An 18595-nucleotide genomic window follows, 5' to 3' on the forward strand; every position below is an offset into this window, starting at 1 on the left:
CGTTAGTGCTGCCTAAGCAGTCTCCTTGGCTATTGGACACAATCCTGAATGGGTCGCCACTCCGACACAGGATGGCATGCTGGCACTCATTTTGCCGACCTCAGAAGGATGACAGGCTGAGTCAACCCCTCCTGGTATTAATTCAACAGCCAAGCAGGATTTGAACTCAGGACGCTAGCCTGGCACCACTCAAGCCCATCACTCAAGCCATTAAGCCAACACCAGGCATACACTGTTCACCAGGTTTTGGAAAACGACAGTTAAAACAAATTTATGCATTTTACTCATTTGTGTTCTCCATATTCTCATAATAAAGGTTTGTTTAAGATTTGATGACAAAAGCTCAATTGGTAAAAATGTTACAGCCTGGACATACACACTGAATCTCAATGGTAAATAAATAAGGAAACATGGAAATGATTAAACAAGCAGTCATAGACTGGTACTTATGAAATCGTCAACTTGACCTCTGACCTTGTCTAATAAAAGCTGTCTCGAGAGAAGGTAGCGACGCAAACCAGAAGTTTCTACGATGATTCTGTACCAAACCATCAAAAATCGAATGTTTTGGATGTTTGACCTCACTGTGACCTTGACCTTTGACCGCTTTTGACCAAAATCTAATCAGCACTAGCCATCACCCTCCTGAATCACGTGGTGTAATTTGACATTGGTAGCTTCTTCCGTTCTCGAGTTATCTGTACCAAACCATCAAAAATCGAATATTTGACCTCACTGTGACCTTGACCTTTGACCGATTTTGACCAAAATCTAATCAGCACTAGCCATCACCCTCCTGAATCACGTGGTGTAATTTGACATTGGTAGCTTCTTCCATTCTCGAGTTCTCGTGCCTACAAGCAAACAAACAAACAAACAGAAACGGAAGTCATCAATATACTTACGAAATCTTTAGATTTCGTAAGTAAAAAACAAAAAAAACAATGTCTCGTGCTTGACACACTGTGGTGGGGTTAATAAGGGCTATTTATTGTTGCTATGACTTTGCCCTTTCACATTTTGACCCAATTTTTAGTCAGTTCCGAAGGAAGTGACTAATTTTTTGAGCAGTTGCTTCTTTGACGATTCCTCCAGTGTTTGTGCTTGACTCGATGTCCAAGTTGCACCTCACCCATAATTTGATCCAAAAAGCACCAATAATACTGTATCCCCAAAGTGGAACTCAATCGCTGCGACGGTCGATCGAAAAATAACCTCTCGCCTGGATTCAGGGAGCCAGCAGGAGAAATCTGATGGTGGAACACGGTGATGCTTGGGAATTCCTCCAGAATTTCCATTTATTGTGCAACAAAATCAAACCAATAGAAAACAAAACACACTTTAATGCTTTTGGTTGTCACAGATTTATGTTACATCCTTTTTTTCCAGTTCACCTGAAAGTCTTGATCAGACAGGTAAGCCTCGAGACGGAGAGGGTCAACACCCGCAGGAAGGGGCCTCGTGCGCAGGTCCTCCAAGGAGTAACGTGCCTGCTGCAACTGTCCCAGTACCTCCCGTATGGGCTTTGGCACTCCGGGTATTTTGATTCCAGCCTAGAATAACACGCAAATCCTGAGATTAGAACTAGTAAAGGCCATGGTCACCATAATGGGAGACAATAAAAAAAATGCTGACAAATTGATGATTCTGACAAATGCTTGTTTATTGGTAGTATGAGAGGATGCAGTCAGTGCAACAACATTGCTCTGGTGATCCAAAGTTGCATAGTTCGTGGTGTTATCCACAATATGTGGGCACGTTTTATCGTCACGTTTAAGAGAGCAACAATTACGTTATTTTTGATCATATTGATCAAACACAAGGAACTAATTTTTTTTTTGGAGTACATGGTCGAGGCTCACAGAATAATTCACTGATTGGATCGGGGCATAACTAGACAAAAGTTGCCTTTGCCTCTCCAGGGAAACAACATCAATATATCAAGGTCAGAATAAATTCAGCCCAGTGGTTGCATTATACTGAGGTGAAGCTGATGTGGTGCCATCGCACAGAGTAGGGATTTGTAATTTGTTCATGGTGCCAGCGATAACGTGCCTACTCTTTGTGAAGGACACCGTGAGATATTTAACATTCACCAGCTAATGCTGGCAGACAGGATGCCCGGCCTAACATCCATAAGAGGGACGGCACACGCAGTGATGCCTCGCACTGCGTGTGAAATACCAGGGTGACAGTTTATAGCTTGGTCAGGATTCAAACCCAGAATAGACAGCTCAAAACTAGGTGTGCTACCTCCACACCATCCTGTCAGGTAAATATTTACATGAAATAAAGTTAAAAGTGAAATGATACATAAAATACCGATGAAATCGCCCATAAACGATGCTCACTGATACTAGCACGATGTGGAAAGTGAAAATGAACGAATTGTGGTCTCATGGAACTCGAATCGCAGGCATTCACAAGCGATTGCAATGCACCCAATCCCCCTCCCCCGATCTACTTTGACCCTTGTGAAATAGAAAAGAAGATACCGGACCAATGTTTCCCTGCTGTAGTCTCAATGAGCTCTGGCAAGGTGTGTTTGTGCATTACAAAGTCATGTCTGAATTAGTTTAAATGCGAAGGCTTGCCAGGCCAAACGTTAATTTAGTGACCAGCTTTGACCTTTGAACCCTGCATCAAATGACCCCTTTGACCCAAAACGATTCAAAGCCAAATGTTTCTCCACATCCCGATAGGATGTGTTTGAAATCACTTTTCTGCCAAATCTCATCTTGGTCGACTCAAATACAAGGGTTGGAGCAATCGTGAGGGATAGAGTTGGAAATTTCATTTCATGCTTAAAGACAGGCAAGCAAATCCAAAACGTGTGATTTCTTTAGTGTTTCACCTTTGACCCATTAAAATTGGAATATGGGGGGTGGGGGCCTAAATAAATAAGAATTTTTAAAAAGGTTTCTGGATGGACTTGAGAACCATGGCACCACCATTCTAAACTTGAACATGATTGGTTCAAAAATGAAGGAATGGTGTGTATGTATAATTGTTGGAAACAGAGAAAAAAAAATAAACTGGAAAAACAATTGATCAACTTCCTGCTCCGTGCAATGCCAATCGGCGCTACCCCAGTCGACCGGCACCCAGGCTCGCCCAACCCAAATCGTCGCCCTGGCATTCAACCCAAATCGTCGCCCTGGCATTCAACCCAAATCGTCGCCCAGGCATTCAACCCAAATTGGTGCACAGGCACGTAACCCCATTGGGCACCCAGGTGTGCAATCCCAATCAGCACCCAGGCAGCACACACTGTCAATCATCGACTTGGCCCGCAGTACCAATCATCTCCCTGGTGCATTGTGCCAACCACCGGCCTGGTGCACACCATCAATCATCACCTTGGTGTGCAGTGCCAATCATCTCCATGGATGCCTGTACACCAGTTTGTAAATAGCCTTCATGCGACGTTGGCAATTCATCATGCACAGACAGCATTCTTGTTCTTTGGCTTCCAGAGAGATGAACAAACATACTTCATGAATAATGGAATAAATGCATCTGAAAGGACTCTTAAAGAGAACAGTTCGAACTAGAAGGGAACATCGCCGGTATGAGACGTTTATAGAATGAAATCAATGAGGAAAACTCTCAACAAGAATCTATAAATCCACACGAAAGGCATCGGTTTGCAAGCATTTCGATTTCAAGATTGCCATTTGAATAGAACAAAAATAACCGTTCTCTGAATCACGTCATGAATGAGAAATGTCGAGCTTGAACAAAAGGACACTCGGTGCTGACATGCTTGGACAAGTGAAAATTGCTGATGTGAAAATCGTTTTTGTATGACACCTTTTTCACCATTCTTATGCAAAAGAAGCATCGCATCAAGAATGGTGCCTTTACTCACCGCACGTGCTGCAGACTCTGCCTCGACGTGGGCCTCCCAGAACGGAAACAGGTTCGTAAAGGTCAGAGGTTCAGCACCAGCATGGACCAGGAAAGCTGAGCGCTGGAGACTTCCTTCTACACACCAATAATAAACAGTCACGCTCAAATGTACCGTGTTCCTCTAAGCTGCGCATCATTCTTACAAATACGACACTCCTGTTAATTCGTTTATTCTCTCAATTCTCTTTTAACTTGCTGTAGCGCGTTACTAACTTACGATTTCTTAGCATAATCCATGCCTCATCGCACCCTTTGCCCTCTAATATTTTTTGCAGGCGACACGAACCTTTGTTCAGTTTCAAGGCTATCTCCAGGGCTTGGGTGCGGTCTGCCTCCCAACGGATCCTCTCCGAGCCACGGCAGTCTTCCTCCTCCGGCCACCAGCCCTGCCATATGAACACCGTGTCCGACTCCACCAGCAGGAACAACGCTGGAGAAAGGTGAATAAAAGAAAGGACAGACTTTAGGGCAGTCCTGGGGCACTATGCAAGAGAGAGAGGTTTTGAGGTCTTGTATGGTTTTCTCAGAGTATAATAAAATCCTTTTCTTGGTGTCACTTGATCGTTCCAGTCTCACTAAGGCAACAAGCAAACAACAGAACTTAACATAGATAGATAAAAGGAAAAAAAGTCTTAGTCATCCCTCGATTCCGGCTCAAAGACACTGGCATGTTGGTGATGGCACACTGGAAAACAGATAAGGAAGTCGCATCTCTGTTCTTGTCCCACAGCCCCCTTACCCTAAATCCAGGCTAACTGCTCCTCCAATCAGTCTCCCACTTCTCTCGACTGTGGCATCACCTCCTGGAATCTGTCCGATCACTTTCGGTTCTCCACACTTTTTAAATGGCAAGCCATCACCATCTCATACTATCCCATATTCCTGTTATCAATCTTTTCTCTTCTCACCGATCATCCTTTCCTGTCCAGCAGCATATTTACGATTTACCCTGCTCATCAGCTTTTCGTGTCTGCTGACAGTTCCTAATCTACTCGGCCTGCTTTGTTCCTTTGTGCTTTCTGTATATTCCTCCTTCAGCTGCCTGTGTGTTCATTCCTTCCCTACTTTGTCTGCCAATCCCTCTGCTCCATCGTTGTGTCAACATCACCCGTGTCATAAAACTCTTCCATGACCTTTAATCTCAAATAAAAATGTAAAAATATTCAAATGAACAAAAATAGAAGAAACTTCTCCTACTCCTCCCTCCAGAGATTCATATCGGCAGTGCACTACCACCTCAAGGGCATCCTCCATCCCCACCCAAGATCTTTATCATTAATCCTTCCCTCCCTTTCCCCATCTATCAGCAGGTTGCTTCACTTACTTCCCTCCTCTCTCCCTCCCCTGTTCGTCGATCTCCTTGTGTCCGTCTACATGTGGTTCCACTGCCACACTGTCAATGGGTGGTTTTCCACCATCACCTCACTCTTCCAAATGTCAATTTTTTTTTCCAAAAAATAACTCAGAAACACATCTTGGAAATGTACACGTCACCGGGAATCACTTGTGAATGCAACTTGCTAGTTGTGTCAACAATTTCTACAGTTTCTTGCGACGAGGATGCAGCTCAGCCAGCGATGCAGTAGCTCACCCCCACCATGGTAGCCACAGATACGCAAGGCATTCACAGTTTAGTCAGAGTATTGACCCAAAGACACGGACTTCCAGAAAGATGCCGTGGAACCTTGAATATGGAGAATTCAATACTTTTCTGGGAAGGTTTTAAGACGAAACATGCACCTGACGAAGGTAATTTAAAGTCATCTATCTATGGCTTTTGAACACGATTATAAAATGTACAAGGATCATGAGTGGCAGAGGTAAAAGCAGTATTCTCCACGATTCCACAAATCGATTCTCAAGTTCAATGCAGTTTCTCCAGCAGTGGAGTAAGCGATAGATGGCAGCATGGCAATTATTGGCGGTCACAGCATGCAAAGTCCCAGTGGTTGGTGGGTCTTCACATGCACTTTGTATCGCATCATCTCACTTACACTGCACCTCAGTCCGTTGATCAATCATAACTGGCAGCAGTACCTGTGCATTACTGCGATCTAGCAGGGAAGGTTGGCATAACTACTCGGCACGGTGATGTAAAAAGCCATGGGAAGTTTGGCATGACAAGGTCACACACAAAACTTTTGAAATACGGGGGAAACAATATACCATTTTTGAATGCCACGCATCATACCAACAATTCACAGGATACGTGACATTCTTTGTAGATTCTATAACAACGGTGATTCCGTTTCCAAAATCAAGGTGATATATCCTACCGGCGATTCAGTTTATTTATTTATTTTTATACTCAGACACGAGGAAAGAGATGCAGGTCTTCTCAGCAGGTGTGTGAGACAACCCAAGAAAAATGAAAGAATGGCAAACATCAGAAAATTGACGCTTGCTCACCAGGCTGGGTTGCACCATAGAGGTCGTCTTGCAGAAAAGGCAACAGGGTGGTCACACCCGGCAAGCGAGTCAGACATACGGATTCGACAGCGTGGAAATCTCCCGAGGCACTGGTCAGGTGAAACAGCCGGAGGGTTTTCTCTTCTGTTCCCGGCTCTGAGCAGGACCATGTACATTAAATGATGGGGATAAGAGAGAACAAGTCAGGGAGCTGGGAGCTCTATAAATGGTTATAATTAATGTTAAATCCTCGATAAGCAGCCCCAAGCTTTTGCTCAAACCTTTTAGGAGTGAGTGATATGCATTCGGATCTCTTCCTCCAATTGCATCCCAGAAGTCTGGTGGTTCCTTCCCCTCCTCCACTCTCTCTAGTACTGGGTTGAGGCATGGTGCCAGTCCACAATCGGAGGAACACCTGTAAAGTAGCAAAGTAGACCTTTGTTTGTTTTTTTTTTTAAAGTTGTTGTAATTGTGTGCAGCTATTAAAGAAAAAAAGCAGATTGTAAGAACATATTGATGTTTAAGCTTTTCTTTTCTTTTTCTGCAATCCTTTGAATCTGGAGTAAGGAAAGTCTAGAACAATGGCATGTTACAACCAAGTACACCATCGACCGTAGATAGCCAACCCATTTGCAAAGTACATAAAAGGAACTTGGCCACAAGAGGTGGCAATTTGGTCCATCAAGCCTATGCTACACAGTACACACATATACCATGTAAATTCAAGACAACAGTTTATCAACTTAAATTCAATTGGGGAGGAAGTATGAAGGTGCAAGATAACAATGGGGGCAAACACGGACATCCATCAAGGTGTTTTATACAGGTACACCAGGTACAACGATTTTTCAAGTGATATTTGCAAGCAGGTCAAAAGTATTTCTTAAATTGGTGGTCGATCATGTCGAGAAATTTAAATTGAGGAAAACAACAAAAGGTGGAACTTGCCTTTCCTGAAGCTTTCTTGCTGCTTGTTGAGCAGTTTCCCTGCTCGAGATAGAAGTACGGCAGCCGTGCCAGAGATACAGGGTTCGGCATGGTTTGTCAAGCAGGACAAAAGATGCACGTGAGCGCAAACTGCTTGCCTGGCATGGAATTTCAACAAGGTAGGCCTCAAAGGGAACCTCACCACGCGAACAGTAAAGCTGCCGCTTGTCTGCAGGTACACAAAGAAGCAAAAGAGAAAAGAAATTTGATTTTGTTTCGTTCACCGAGTTTGACTTGTGGCTAATCTGCCACGGTTTGGAACACATCAAGAGAATTACAATGGGATGATACATCCGTAATGCACATCAAGGATAGTTTACTTCCTACTTCGAGTTTATAGCCTTCACCAACCCACCTCCAAACTCAAACTACCTTTATTAGCACAGACAATACAATGCATGAGTCAAGGCCCAAGTACATATTAAGAATGACGAAGGTGTGAGGATAACTTGAGAAAAATTAAACAAACAAAAAAGGAAGGGAAGGGTAAAGTGCAGCAATAATAGAAGAGATGAAGAGGAAGAGGAAGAAAACATTGAGGAAGATGGGAAGAAGAGAGGGGGCTCTGGATACAAGAAAGAAAAACTTCCATTTTTAACACAAAGGATATGCAAATGGTTCTTCGAAGTCTGGAAAAATGAAAATGCTTCAAAAAGGCGAGTCCGACGTGCACAGAAATTCTACCTGGCTGTTTGTGCTCTTCCCTGTGGTGCAAATGAACAAGCATCGCACCCTGGAACAATTGTAAAAAACATGGAGATTCCTTGCCCTGCTGCACTGGCACCTACAGGAAGAGCACAGAAGATGAACACAAAAGTGAGTGTGGGAGATGTGCACCGTATTCCATCACGAACCTCGTGTCTTAAAGAACAGGAGCAAACTCCCACCAAACCCCACACGCAAAGACGACTCGTGGAATATGCTGTACAAGGAAGACAGTGCGGTTGATAAACATTACGTTTGAACACACGTTCTCCATCACACGAACCAAGAACTCGGATTGCTATGCCAATTACACCTCAACCTCCTCTTCATCTCAAACGTGATTTTTCATCCACTCTTCCACAACAGGCCTGACCTGCGGCCCCTTCTCCTGGTCGAGTTCCACAGTCATGAGTGCAGACGTTCCTTTCTCGTTCGCACTCGCTCGTCGGCCTTGCCAGAAGAAAAACGCACATCGTTCTCTGCCGGTGCTCATGCTCTGCCGCGACTCATCACGTCCTTTGGAACGTTTTCCCACTGAGGATCAATGAAAAGGAGGGAGTCAAAACGAGACATTGCCTAATGTCTGACTAAAACAGGCATTGCACGACATTTTGTCCCAACGCATTGGTTCGTGTTTAGAATTAAGCAGCAGGCAAAACAGGCCCTGACTGGGAAACAGGGACACAGCTGAACGGTGCTGCTCGTCGTGATCACTGCATCCAATATGGCGAAGGTTAACAGGATGACCTTGACACTACAACACTACGGTGCATTAACTGAAACACCTATCTGTGTGGAAATAAAAACAATCGTTTAATCAAAAACAAATCAATCAAGAAATAAAAATGCAGCAACGAACTGCCTGAAAAAAATGTGGTTTCTGATTTTTAATGAAATTAAAAAAAGGATAATTAAATGTCCATATGCAGGAAGACGACTCCATCTGGTGTCCTGCATAGTTTTGAGAGTCTGCACCCACATCTGCCCTCCTCCCCACCTTTGGCCATCCTTTTTCTTCCCCCCCAAAGTGAATCACACACAACTTGTATTTAATATGCACCGATGATCCGCTCGCCTCATGTGCACATGTGCTTCAAGTGTAAACTGCAACATGCACGTAGACTATGACCACCAATTCTACAAGATGAACAAGATAAACGAGCAATCAGAACGTCATGTCTGTGTGGTCTTCATTAACCAAGGGTTCAGCTCCACCAGGATGAACTACCCTTCTCAACACACACAAAAGGTCTGGTGTTAGTTTAACGGTTAAGTTGGCTGGCTTAAGATCCTAAGGTCTCGAGTTCAAACCCGTCCGACCGTTGAATTAACACCAGGTGGGTTGACTCAACCTGTCATCCTTCTGAGGTCGACAAAATGAGTACCAGCATGCCGATAACGGGCACCGCATCGGTGGCACAGCTGTACCCCCAGTAAATGATGCAGCCAAGCTGCATACGAATAAATAAACATAAACAAATGCATCTTCATCACATTTACTACCTGTGTGGTGTGTGCTCTGTAAAGTGTGAAAATCAAAGTGTTAATTACCTTCACCAAAGAAGAAGGTATTGCGTTTGGGTTCGTTGTTTTTTTTGTTTGTCTGATTGTCCGCACAGAACTTTCGTGTTTTACTCCATAACCGCTTGTCGGATTGAGACAAAATTTTCATGATAGGAGCGACTACTCATGTAGAATGTTTTAATGATAATTATGATGTCATAGGTCAAGTGGTGTGGCAGTCATGTTGGAAAAACAGAAAAGATTTGGACCTCTGTCTGAAGCCGCACCAAGGAGAAAAATTGAAACTTGGCACACGGCAAGTACTCCTCATGGGGAATGTGTGATTTGTTTTTTTCATGACACCATAGGTGCCTTTGTTATGATGTCATAATTGCATATGTAGAATGCCACATCCAATCAGTATGAAAATTTTGAGGGTCATCTTGGGATAAAATGGTCCACAGAAAAAAAATTGATGATGTCCATTGGTCATGTGATTTTGGCAGCCATATTGTTTGAAAAAGATAAAATAAAATAAACCTTCAATAATCTTCTTCTTTGAAGTGGCCGAACACATCAAGGTGAAACTTTACACGTATGACCGCTTATATTATCCATGAGGAACAAAAGGTTTACACATGACGTCACAAGTCACATTTTGGCAGCCATATTGGATTTACCCTAAAACCTATAAAAATCTCCTTCTCCAGAAGGGCTGGACAGATCGAGGGGAAACTTCACACACATGTTCCCCAAGCTATGGGTGTACAAGTTTAAGGAATAATTGATAGGTCACAAATGGTTTAGCAGCCATATTGGATTGAAGAAAATATTATATAATGTTTTCTCTGGAACCGCTTAATCAAATCGACATGAAACTTCACAATTATGATCTAGTCCTGATGGGGAATACACGATTAAAATATCAACTTGATCGGACACATCGTCTGGCAGCCAGAATTATTTAAGTTTTTTGATCTGGGTTCTTTTCTTTTGTTTTTGAATAAGGCTCACTTGGCTGTTCCTGGATGGGTTTGAGAGTAGAGGAGTAGCAGCTGAAATGCAAATCATATCCAGGTTCCTCCTGATGACTTCATCTTTGCTTTTTGCTTGTTTGGGTTTCCTTCTGATTACTCCAATGCAGGACTGTACCTATTTGGTTTTCCATTTGATTTGAATTTAATTTATTTTAATCCCATTCTAAATTCAATTGACCAATAATAAAAAAAAGTCATGGGTCAGGGTCAGGTGTCCAATCAAAGCGGGGCTGCATCAATGCCGGGCGTCTAGGTACCCGGTTATCACTGCCAGCAGTTATAAAGTGGCAGTTCCAATTATGTCTCATTAATTATGTAACACACCAGCACACAAACACCACACAAAACAAGTCCTGATGAGGGTCTGCAAGCTCTGATTTCTCTTTATATTGTTTCCTTTGTGAACGCAAATTATTTTTGTGTGAAAAATAAATCCCAGAAAGCATTTGAGAAATTAATTTCTTTACTTCAAATTACAATTTCAGGTGTAATTTCCACCAGCAAGGAAAGACAGATCAACATTTGGAGCCTTCGCTGGCTAGTTTATACCAATATTGTTGCGGGCCGGGGTCCGGTGGCGAGAACGACAACGAGGTGGGGGACGTTAGGTCGTTTCCCACCAGACTCCCGGAATTGTAGGCCGTCGCTCACGGATAATTTTGTGACGTGGCGGGTCGCTTAACCGACTGTGGACACCAATACCGCAACTGCGTGGCATAGGGTCTTTTTGTCTAGAATCAATTTACCTAATTAACCACGCGGTTTCGTCTACCGGGGAACTGCGCCCTCGGTACGCCTTGCCCGAACCGGATCATTCTACCAGCTGCGGTAGAGTACCAACTACCAACTACCCACTCAGGATCGGATGCAGCCGAGCGGAACTGCCAAGGACGTACTGGCTAGAATGAACAGATTATCGGGGATAAAGACCCGACTAAACTCAGACCGAACCATGCTGGACAAATGAAGGAAAAGACAAAAACTAACTGGGAACATTTCTACAATAATTTATTTACACAAGGGCAAGGAAAGTCATGTGGCACATAAAAGGCTTTTTTGGGGTGTTATGCAGGGGACAGAAGAGAGATGTAGTGCGACAATTTTACAGCAACTTACAAAAGAGGACAGAGCAGACTTGCCGCGAGAATAATACAGGCAAGATTTACAATGATCAAATAACTTATACAGTTTTTACTTAATGGACAGGCGCCACACATTCAGACACACACTCGGACAAAATAAACCCAGATGAATGGCAAAGGACCTTTGTAGCCATGGAGGGAGCGAGCTGAAGTCGTAGTTCTTTTGGTACCTGAGTTTCGGGGAAAGGGATGCTCCATGGCATGGCACCTGACAAGTGTCGCGCAGCTTGGCCCACAGCCGCACGTGTGGAGTTCGTGTGTGCGCGGAGGAGCCCGGGTAGAGAGCGTGGAGTCCAAGGTATGAACGGGGCTTGAAAGTGTGAAAGAGCAGGTGGAGTTCCTGACGCTTGATGTCGAAGGGTAGACCAGTCACAAACAGTGTGCGAACCTTTCTTGGCTCTGCGATGTGGGATCCAAGGCACCCAGGATCATTGGGTATCTCCCACGATGAGGCTGAGTCTTTGGGTCTCTCATCCTCAACAAACTCTCCGACTCGCCCACACCCTCTCAAGACGACTCACTTTCCAACTCACCCTCTCTGAACGAACGACCCCCGAAAAGAACCCCAGACCGAGAATGGTGTCGTAATTTTAGATCCCCAAGGTCGGGGCGGGGCCTTGACGGAGCAGACGTCACTGTCCACCCTGGTTGGCCAGGGCTTCCATGGAGTCCGCCCTTTCTGGGCTGGTTTCGGCCATGCCGGGAAGCCCGCCCACTCCAGGCGTGTCCGGACTCGCCAAAAAGGTACTGCACAAAGATTTTGCCTCGGAAGGCGAGAAGAAGGTACTGCACAAAGATTTTGCCTCAGAAAGCGAGAAGAAGGTACTGTGGTTCAAAATAAAAGGGGAGAAATGATTTATAAACCTTAGTAAAAGCCATCGCAATGCACCCCCTTTTGCTTTCCCACTACATACAAGGTAGGGATTCTATCTGCACATATACTTAATGGAATAACTGACTTGGGACACCTGTATGTTGTATGCATACGGTTCCGAGAACCGTAACAATATATTACGTCTCTCTGATTAATCTAATTTGATCTGAAATATTGTATATTTTGTCTGCCAACCCCCCACAGTTGGGGCAATCCAGGTTTCAACCACATTCATTCCCGTGTGCCTTGTAATCATGTGTATTTTAATGTCGTAGGCGGATTTATGGGGAGGGGGTCCTGGAGGTCTGAACTCCCCTTCTTTGGTGCAATAAAACAAAAATAACGATGAAGACCCTGAAAAAGAATTTTTTTCTTTTTAAACACACATGGTCGAGGCTCATGGAAGAGCTCGAGCAGAATGGAAGGAAACAAAAAGGGGGAAATAGCAACAGGTGAGGGAGATCACAATAACCTTGAAAAAAATAAAATAATAATAGTTTTAAAAAAGAAAAGAAGAGTGCTTGGTAATGAGGTCATTTGGGGTAGAAGAGATTTTTAGTATTTATAGGGGGTGACCTGACATAGTGGTGAACAGCGGTCTTGAAGCCCTGTTAGGAAGAATGGGACTGGACAGACTGGGGAAGCTGGTTCCACAGGCAAGAGAAAAGAGGAACAAATGATTAGAGGTGAGAAGCGAGACTAGATTTTGTGAGTCTAACAAGAAGATGGTCACTGGCAGACAATGTGCGCTGTGCAGAAACCTGGTAAGGACAGAGCCAAAAGTGGACAGCAGATGCAAAACCAAAATGGAGGTGGTAGAATACAGAGGCCATCGACCTGTCTGTGACATGAGAGTAACGGGCACCGACACTCAGCTTAGTCGCGGGAGATCCCAATGATTTTGAGGTCCTTGCATTCCATGGCATCAAGAAGGGCAAGATGTGAGGTGGGAGTGTCAGGCCAAAGGGGAGAGCAGTACTGCAAATGAAGGCAATCAAGCCTCAAATGAAGGTCTTGTACATTGTCAAATGTTCAGATTGGCCAAGGAAAGACCTTGCATGACAAAGGATGCCCAGTCAGTGGTTGGCTTTGAAGGCCATCTTGGAAATGTGGTTTGCCCAAGAAAGAAAATGGCTGATGATGATGCCCAGGAGTTTGAATGATTAAACTTCTTCAAGGAGTATTGCAAAGAAAGAAGATGGGGAGGTGGTTCCTTCTGTTATTTTGAGATCGTGCCTTGTAGCATAAAATAAAAACACTACAAAATGTTACAACACATTGGATTGCAGCCTGATAAAACAAAAACACAATGTCCTTATGAACATAAAAACACTTCAAATGTGTTGATTACATGTCAAACTTACCTTCCCTGTCTTAATCTTCCTGGTTAATTTATTATCAATAAAAGTTCCTTAATATTTATATTTTGAAACAATCTCAATATTTTAATTCAAAATAGACAACGCTTGAAAATCCTTCGTGGTCTTCCTAAAATCGATAACAATTTCCGTTGTTTTACCTACATTAAACCCTATGAACCCAAGGTGGCCGTTTTACCAGCCGCTATTCAAACCTCCATATACCCCAGTGGCCAGTTTACCGGCAGCTATTCAAACCTCCATATACCAAAGTGGCCAGTTTACCATCCGTTATTCAAACCTCCATATACCAAAGTGGCCAGTTTACCATCCGTTATTCAAACCTCCATATACCTAAGTGGCCAGTTTACCAGCAGCTATTCAAACCTCCATATACCTAAGTGGCCAGTTTACCGGCAGCTATTCAAACCTCCATATACCTAAGTGGCCAGTTTACTGGCAGCTATTCAAACCTCCATATACCCGAGCGGCCGGATTTTTCTCCAGGGACCCCAGGGTGGGGGAGCCGAAAGTCCAAGGAGCTCAGGAGTCAAAGGGTTAAGGACAAGATGTTTTCCATGACACCAACTTACAAAGGAATGAACATTGTCTCTGCATCCTTTGCCATCAATGTTTAAAATCAGTCCAGCAAAACAAATATCTGAATATTTTACCATAAAACATGAAGATAAGCCCATACTTATAAATTCAAATTCACTTATATAGGGTAAACAGCCAGTGATGAAACATGTCCTTGTGAAGTACCGTACAAGTGTTGCACGTGATATGAATCAGAAAATGTATAGTCGAAACGAACTTTGTGTTGTCTATCTGTCAAACAATTAATGACCCATAAATTCAAATTTGAATTCACACCCATACCCTGCAACTTCTCCGTCGATAAACGAGTCTGAACGGTATTAAAAACCAATGAAAATTCTACAAACAAAACCCGTGCGTAAGATGTTGCTTTCTCAAGGTGTTCATACACTTTGTTTAACAGGGTTATGACTGCGTCTTCAACACCTCTCTTCTCACGATAAAGGCCCAGTCACACCTTGACGTTTTAGCCAGCTTATGCCGATTTTTGGAAAATTTGTCTAAAACGCTGGTACACATTGAATACGTTATGGGTAAGTTTTGATAACATTGAGAGCACGCTGAAAAACACTGCCATACGTCTTGTACGCTGGCTTTAAGCGTTGTACTTTTCGGTTGTCCTCAAATTTTCCATGCTTGAAATTTTAAGACTTATGCCAGCGTATGACTCACACGTTCCGCATAACGCTGGCCATAAGTTGTAGGCACGTCACGCGATCGTTGACACACGTTACTTGTAAGTTACTCATAAGTCGAAACACGTCGAGGTAATGTTTAGCGTACCCAAAACTTATTTCTAACCTATGAGTAATGTGTTGTACTCACGTTACGCGATCGGTAACACACATCAACACACGTTACTTGTAAGGTGCTCATAAGTCGAAACACATCAAGGTAATGGTTAGCGTCAGTATTCCAGCTCCCTGGTTTTATTTTTTCTTATTTTTTTTTCTTCCTTCCTTCGGTATGATTGTGACTTTGACACTTCGATTTCAAGTGCGGTTATAATATAATATAATTAATAGGCTGCCGCTCAATGATTTAAATCATAACCGCACTGTACACTGAACACCGTCATACCGAAAAAAAATAAACCAATGTCACCTGCAGGGTGACCCATATCTTGCCAAAAGGTGACCACGTGTGACTTCTTTAAGGTCACACTGAGGTGAACAGAGCTGCTATCCACCAGGAGCAACTCCTTGAGCAATATCTGCCTACGAGAGATTCCGATGAGAATCGTTCTAGAGTAACCATGAAAAATATGCTTTTGCCTCATAACGTCACCAAATGACGTCATAATGTCTCAAGCTTGACATATCTAGAAAGCACTCATCGAGGTGTTCAATTTGAGGTACAACACGATATGGTTCCTAAAACTTGAAAATTTGACCTTGGGGTCAAATATGTTTGACCTTAGGCGCTACCCATGAAGGTCAAGGCCAATCGCCACCAAAAATTAATCAGCTGAGCACCAGACCATGGACTATATTCCCATGAAGTTTGAAGACGATCCGATCAAAATTACTCAAAAAATATGGGTTTCGTCGACACCCCTGATTTGCGACAAAGTGACCTTGACCTTTGACCTCCAAAATTTTATGTGCTGAAAGGGACCTCTATAGGCCTCTGATATGCGAAGTTACAAAAATTTCCAATGATAACTGTGCTCTGCAGAGTGATTTATACGTGATTACAGACCAAAAAAAAAAAAAAAAACATATGAAGGTCAAGGCCAATCACCACCAAAAATTTATCAGCTGAGCGCCAGACAATGAACTATATTCCCATGAAGTTTGAAGACGATCCGATCAAAATTACTCAAAAAATAAGGGTTTCGTCGACTCCCCTGATTTGCAACAAAATGACCTTGACCTTTGACCTTGACCTTCAAAATTTTATGCACTGAAAGGGACCTCTATAGGCCTCTGATATGCGAAGTTACAAAAATTTCCAATGATAACTGTGCTCTGCAGAATTTTTTATTCGTGATTACAGACAAACAATAAAAATAAAAAAACATACAAGCTGACCAACAGATCTTGCAAAAACTTCATTTTGGCAAGATAAAAAACCGGGAGTCTGGAACACTGACGCTAACCATTAGCATGACGTGTTTCGACTTATGAGTACTTTTCAAGTAACGTGTGTCGATGTGTGTCAACGATCGCATATCGTGCGTACAACTTATTCCCATCGCATGCGGAGCGTGTGTCATACGGCAAGTACGTCGTAAAATTTTCAACATGTTTAAAATTACAAGACGTACTCCACTTACTACGACGTATGATAGCATACTTTAGCGTTCTATTCACGCATATCAAACTTACCCATACCGTATTCAACGTGCGCCAGCGTTTTAGACGCATTTTTCAGAGGTCGGCATACGCTGGCATGATCGCCAAGGTGTGACTGCGATGTTGACACTTCCATTTCTGCGGCGGTTATGATTTGAATCGTTGTGCGGCAGCCTTTTCATAACCTACGCTACGTCATCGTCGGTGATGCGTGCAGCGCGCTATGCCTAAGTTAGACTATCGTTGTGCATAGGTTGTGAAGGCTGACAACAGGTTCAGCATTCGTTGGTACAAGTTATCTATAACAAAACGAAACGTTCTGTGTCCGTTACTACTACGTTATGCATAAGACAAAGTCGTTATGAATACGTCCGAATCTTTAAAAAAAAAACATCAAAAGTTCAACGTAAGCCAGTGGTTTACATACATTTTAATACGTTGCCATTGCTGGCTAAAACGTCAAGGTGTGACTGGGCCTTAAGCAAATTGAAAAATATCCAAACATTCCTTCATTTGCGCCACAAGAATGATTCTCACAATAGTTTCCAAACATTTCATGCGTATAGCAGTGAATGCTACTGGTCTATAATCATTGAGATGAACCTGATTGGGTATTTAGGGACAGGTACAATGACAGAAGACTTCCCCAACTTTGGAACCACTTCAGACTCCAGTGAGCACCGAAACAGTGAATGAAAAACTAAAACCAATTCACTTTAACATTCTTTAAGAACACGTCCTGACAGGTCATCCAGGAAAGGAGCCTTACCAGATTTACCATTCTTTAAAGAATGACTAAGTTAAATCCCTTCCCCTTTCCTCACAGAGTTTCTCATGTGTCTTGATAAATTATCCTGAACTAGCATAAAACATATTCATCAAATCAAATTAATAATCTATTTAAATCATTGGCAAGAGGTAACACGTGATCAGAACTTGATGCTTGGATATTTTTGTTGTCGTAACCTGTCATTTCCTTCATACCGTTCCACATTTCTTTTACATTCCCTGTCTAAATTTCTGTTCAATTAATAACTGCATATTCTTTCTTACTTCAAGCAACCGATTTTTTTTTAATCCTTTTGTAATTACTTGATTCCCAAAAACACCTTACCAGTGCAGTCTTAAGAAAAAACAACACGGGAAGGGTCTGCGAGTAGCAAATTTGATTGGTTGAGATGATGTAAAATGGTGGAGTATTTTGTCCAAGTACTGCTAAACGATAGGTTTAAGAAAGTGCCAAAAAGGTAATTTGTGTTCTGCAGTGTTCAAGTATACAATTAAACTGAAATAAAATAATGGTTTTAAAGGTTGTAGAGAAAAAAAAAAATCAGAAGTTTACCGCTGTTGATGCAGCGTCTTTCACACCACATTATTAAACACATTACATTAGTTATTCGTGCCCGTCGTTTGTGTCCTTTATGATGTCCCTAGAAACAGTAAGTTTCCTGTTTCAAATGACTTTCAAATTTTGTTTGACTGCCAGACAGGCAGAGTAAAATAAAAATAAAAATAAATTAAAAAATATTGTTACGTTTGAGGGGGAGTATGCATTCAAAGGGTAATTAGGATGTTTAATTAGGTATGCCATGCTGTTCGAGTTTACCAGGATCTCGATGTAATAAGTAGCAATTCAGTGGTGATAAGTTGTCTAGTAAATGTTCATTTCTTCAAGGGGGAAATGATAATTGTCACGTAATTAGATAGGGACACGGGATAGGGTAAGTGTGTCTGCGTAAACCCCTTTTAGTAGTCCCTGGAGGCTGGCCGT

At 42.8% G+C, this 18595-nt stretch overlaps 1 protein-coding gene across 9 annotated transcripts in view; it reads right to left on the reverse strand.

Annotated features, from left to right (window-relative positions):
• The window catches only part of LOC147021332 (supervillin-like), a 241248-nt gene that overhangs the window by 6636 nt on the left and 216017 nt on the right, over positions 1-18595 (reverse strand). For all 9 annotated transcript variants that reach the window (XM_085891183.1, XM_085891184.1, XM_085891180.1 and 6 more), the window contains 8 exons: positions 8387-8547; positions 7993-8092; positions 7270-7477; positions 6603-6736; positions 6322-6477; positions 4199-4342; positions 3872-3987; positions 1395-1553 (listed from right to left, as the gene is read on the reverse strand). In XM_085891183.1, coding sequence (XP_085747309.1) covers positions 1395-1553; positions 3872-3987; positions 4199-4342; positions 6322-6477; positions 6603-6736; positions 7270-7477; positions 7993-8092; positions 8387-8547 — 1178 coding nt within the window. The remainder of the gene's footprint in view (positions 1-1394; positions 1554-3871; positions 3988-4198; positions 4343-6321; positions 6478-6602; positions 6737-7269; positions 7478-7992; positions 8093-8386; positions 8548-18595) is intronic.

Source organism: Eptatretus burgeri, chromosome 8, assembly GCF_056783735.1.
Source record: "Eptatretus burgeri isolate ZD-2024b chromosome 8, Ebu_testis_v1, whole genome shotgun sequence".
NCBI classification, from domain to species: domain Eukaryota; kingdom Metazoa; phylum Chordata; class Myxini; order Myxiniformes; family Myxinidae; genus Eptatretus; species Eptatretus burgeri.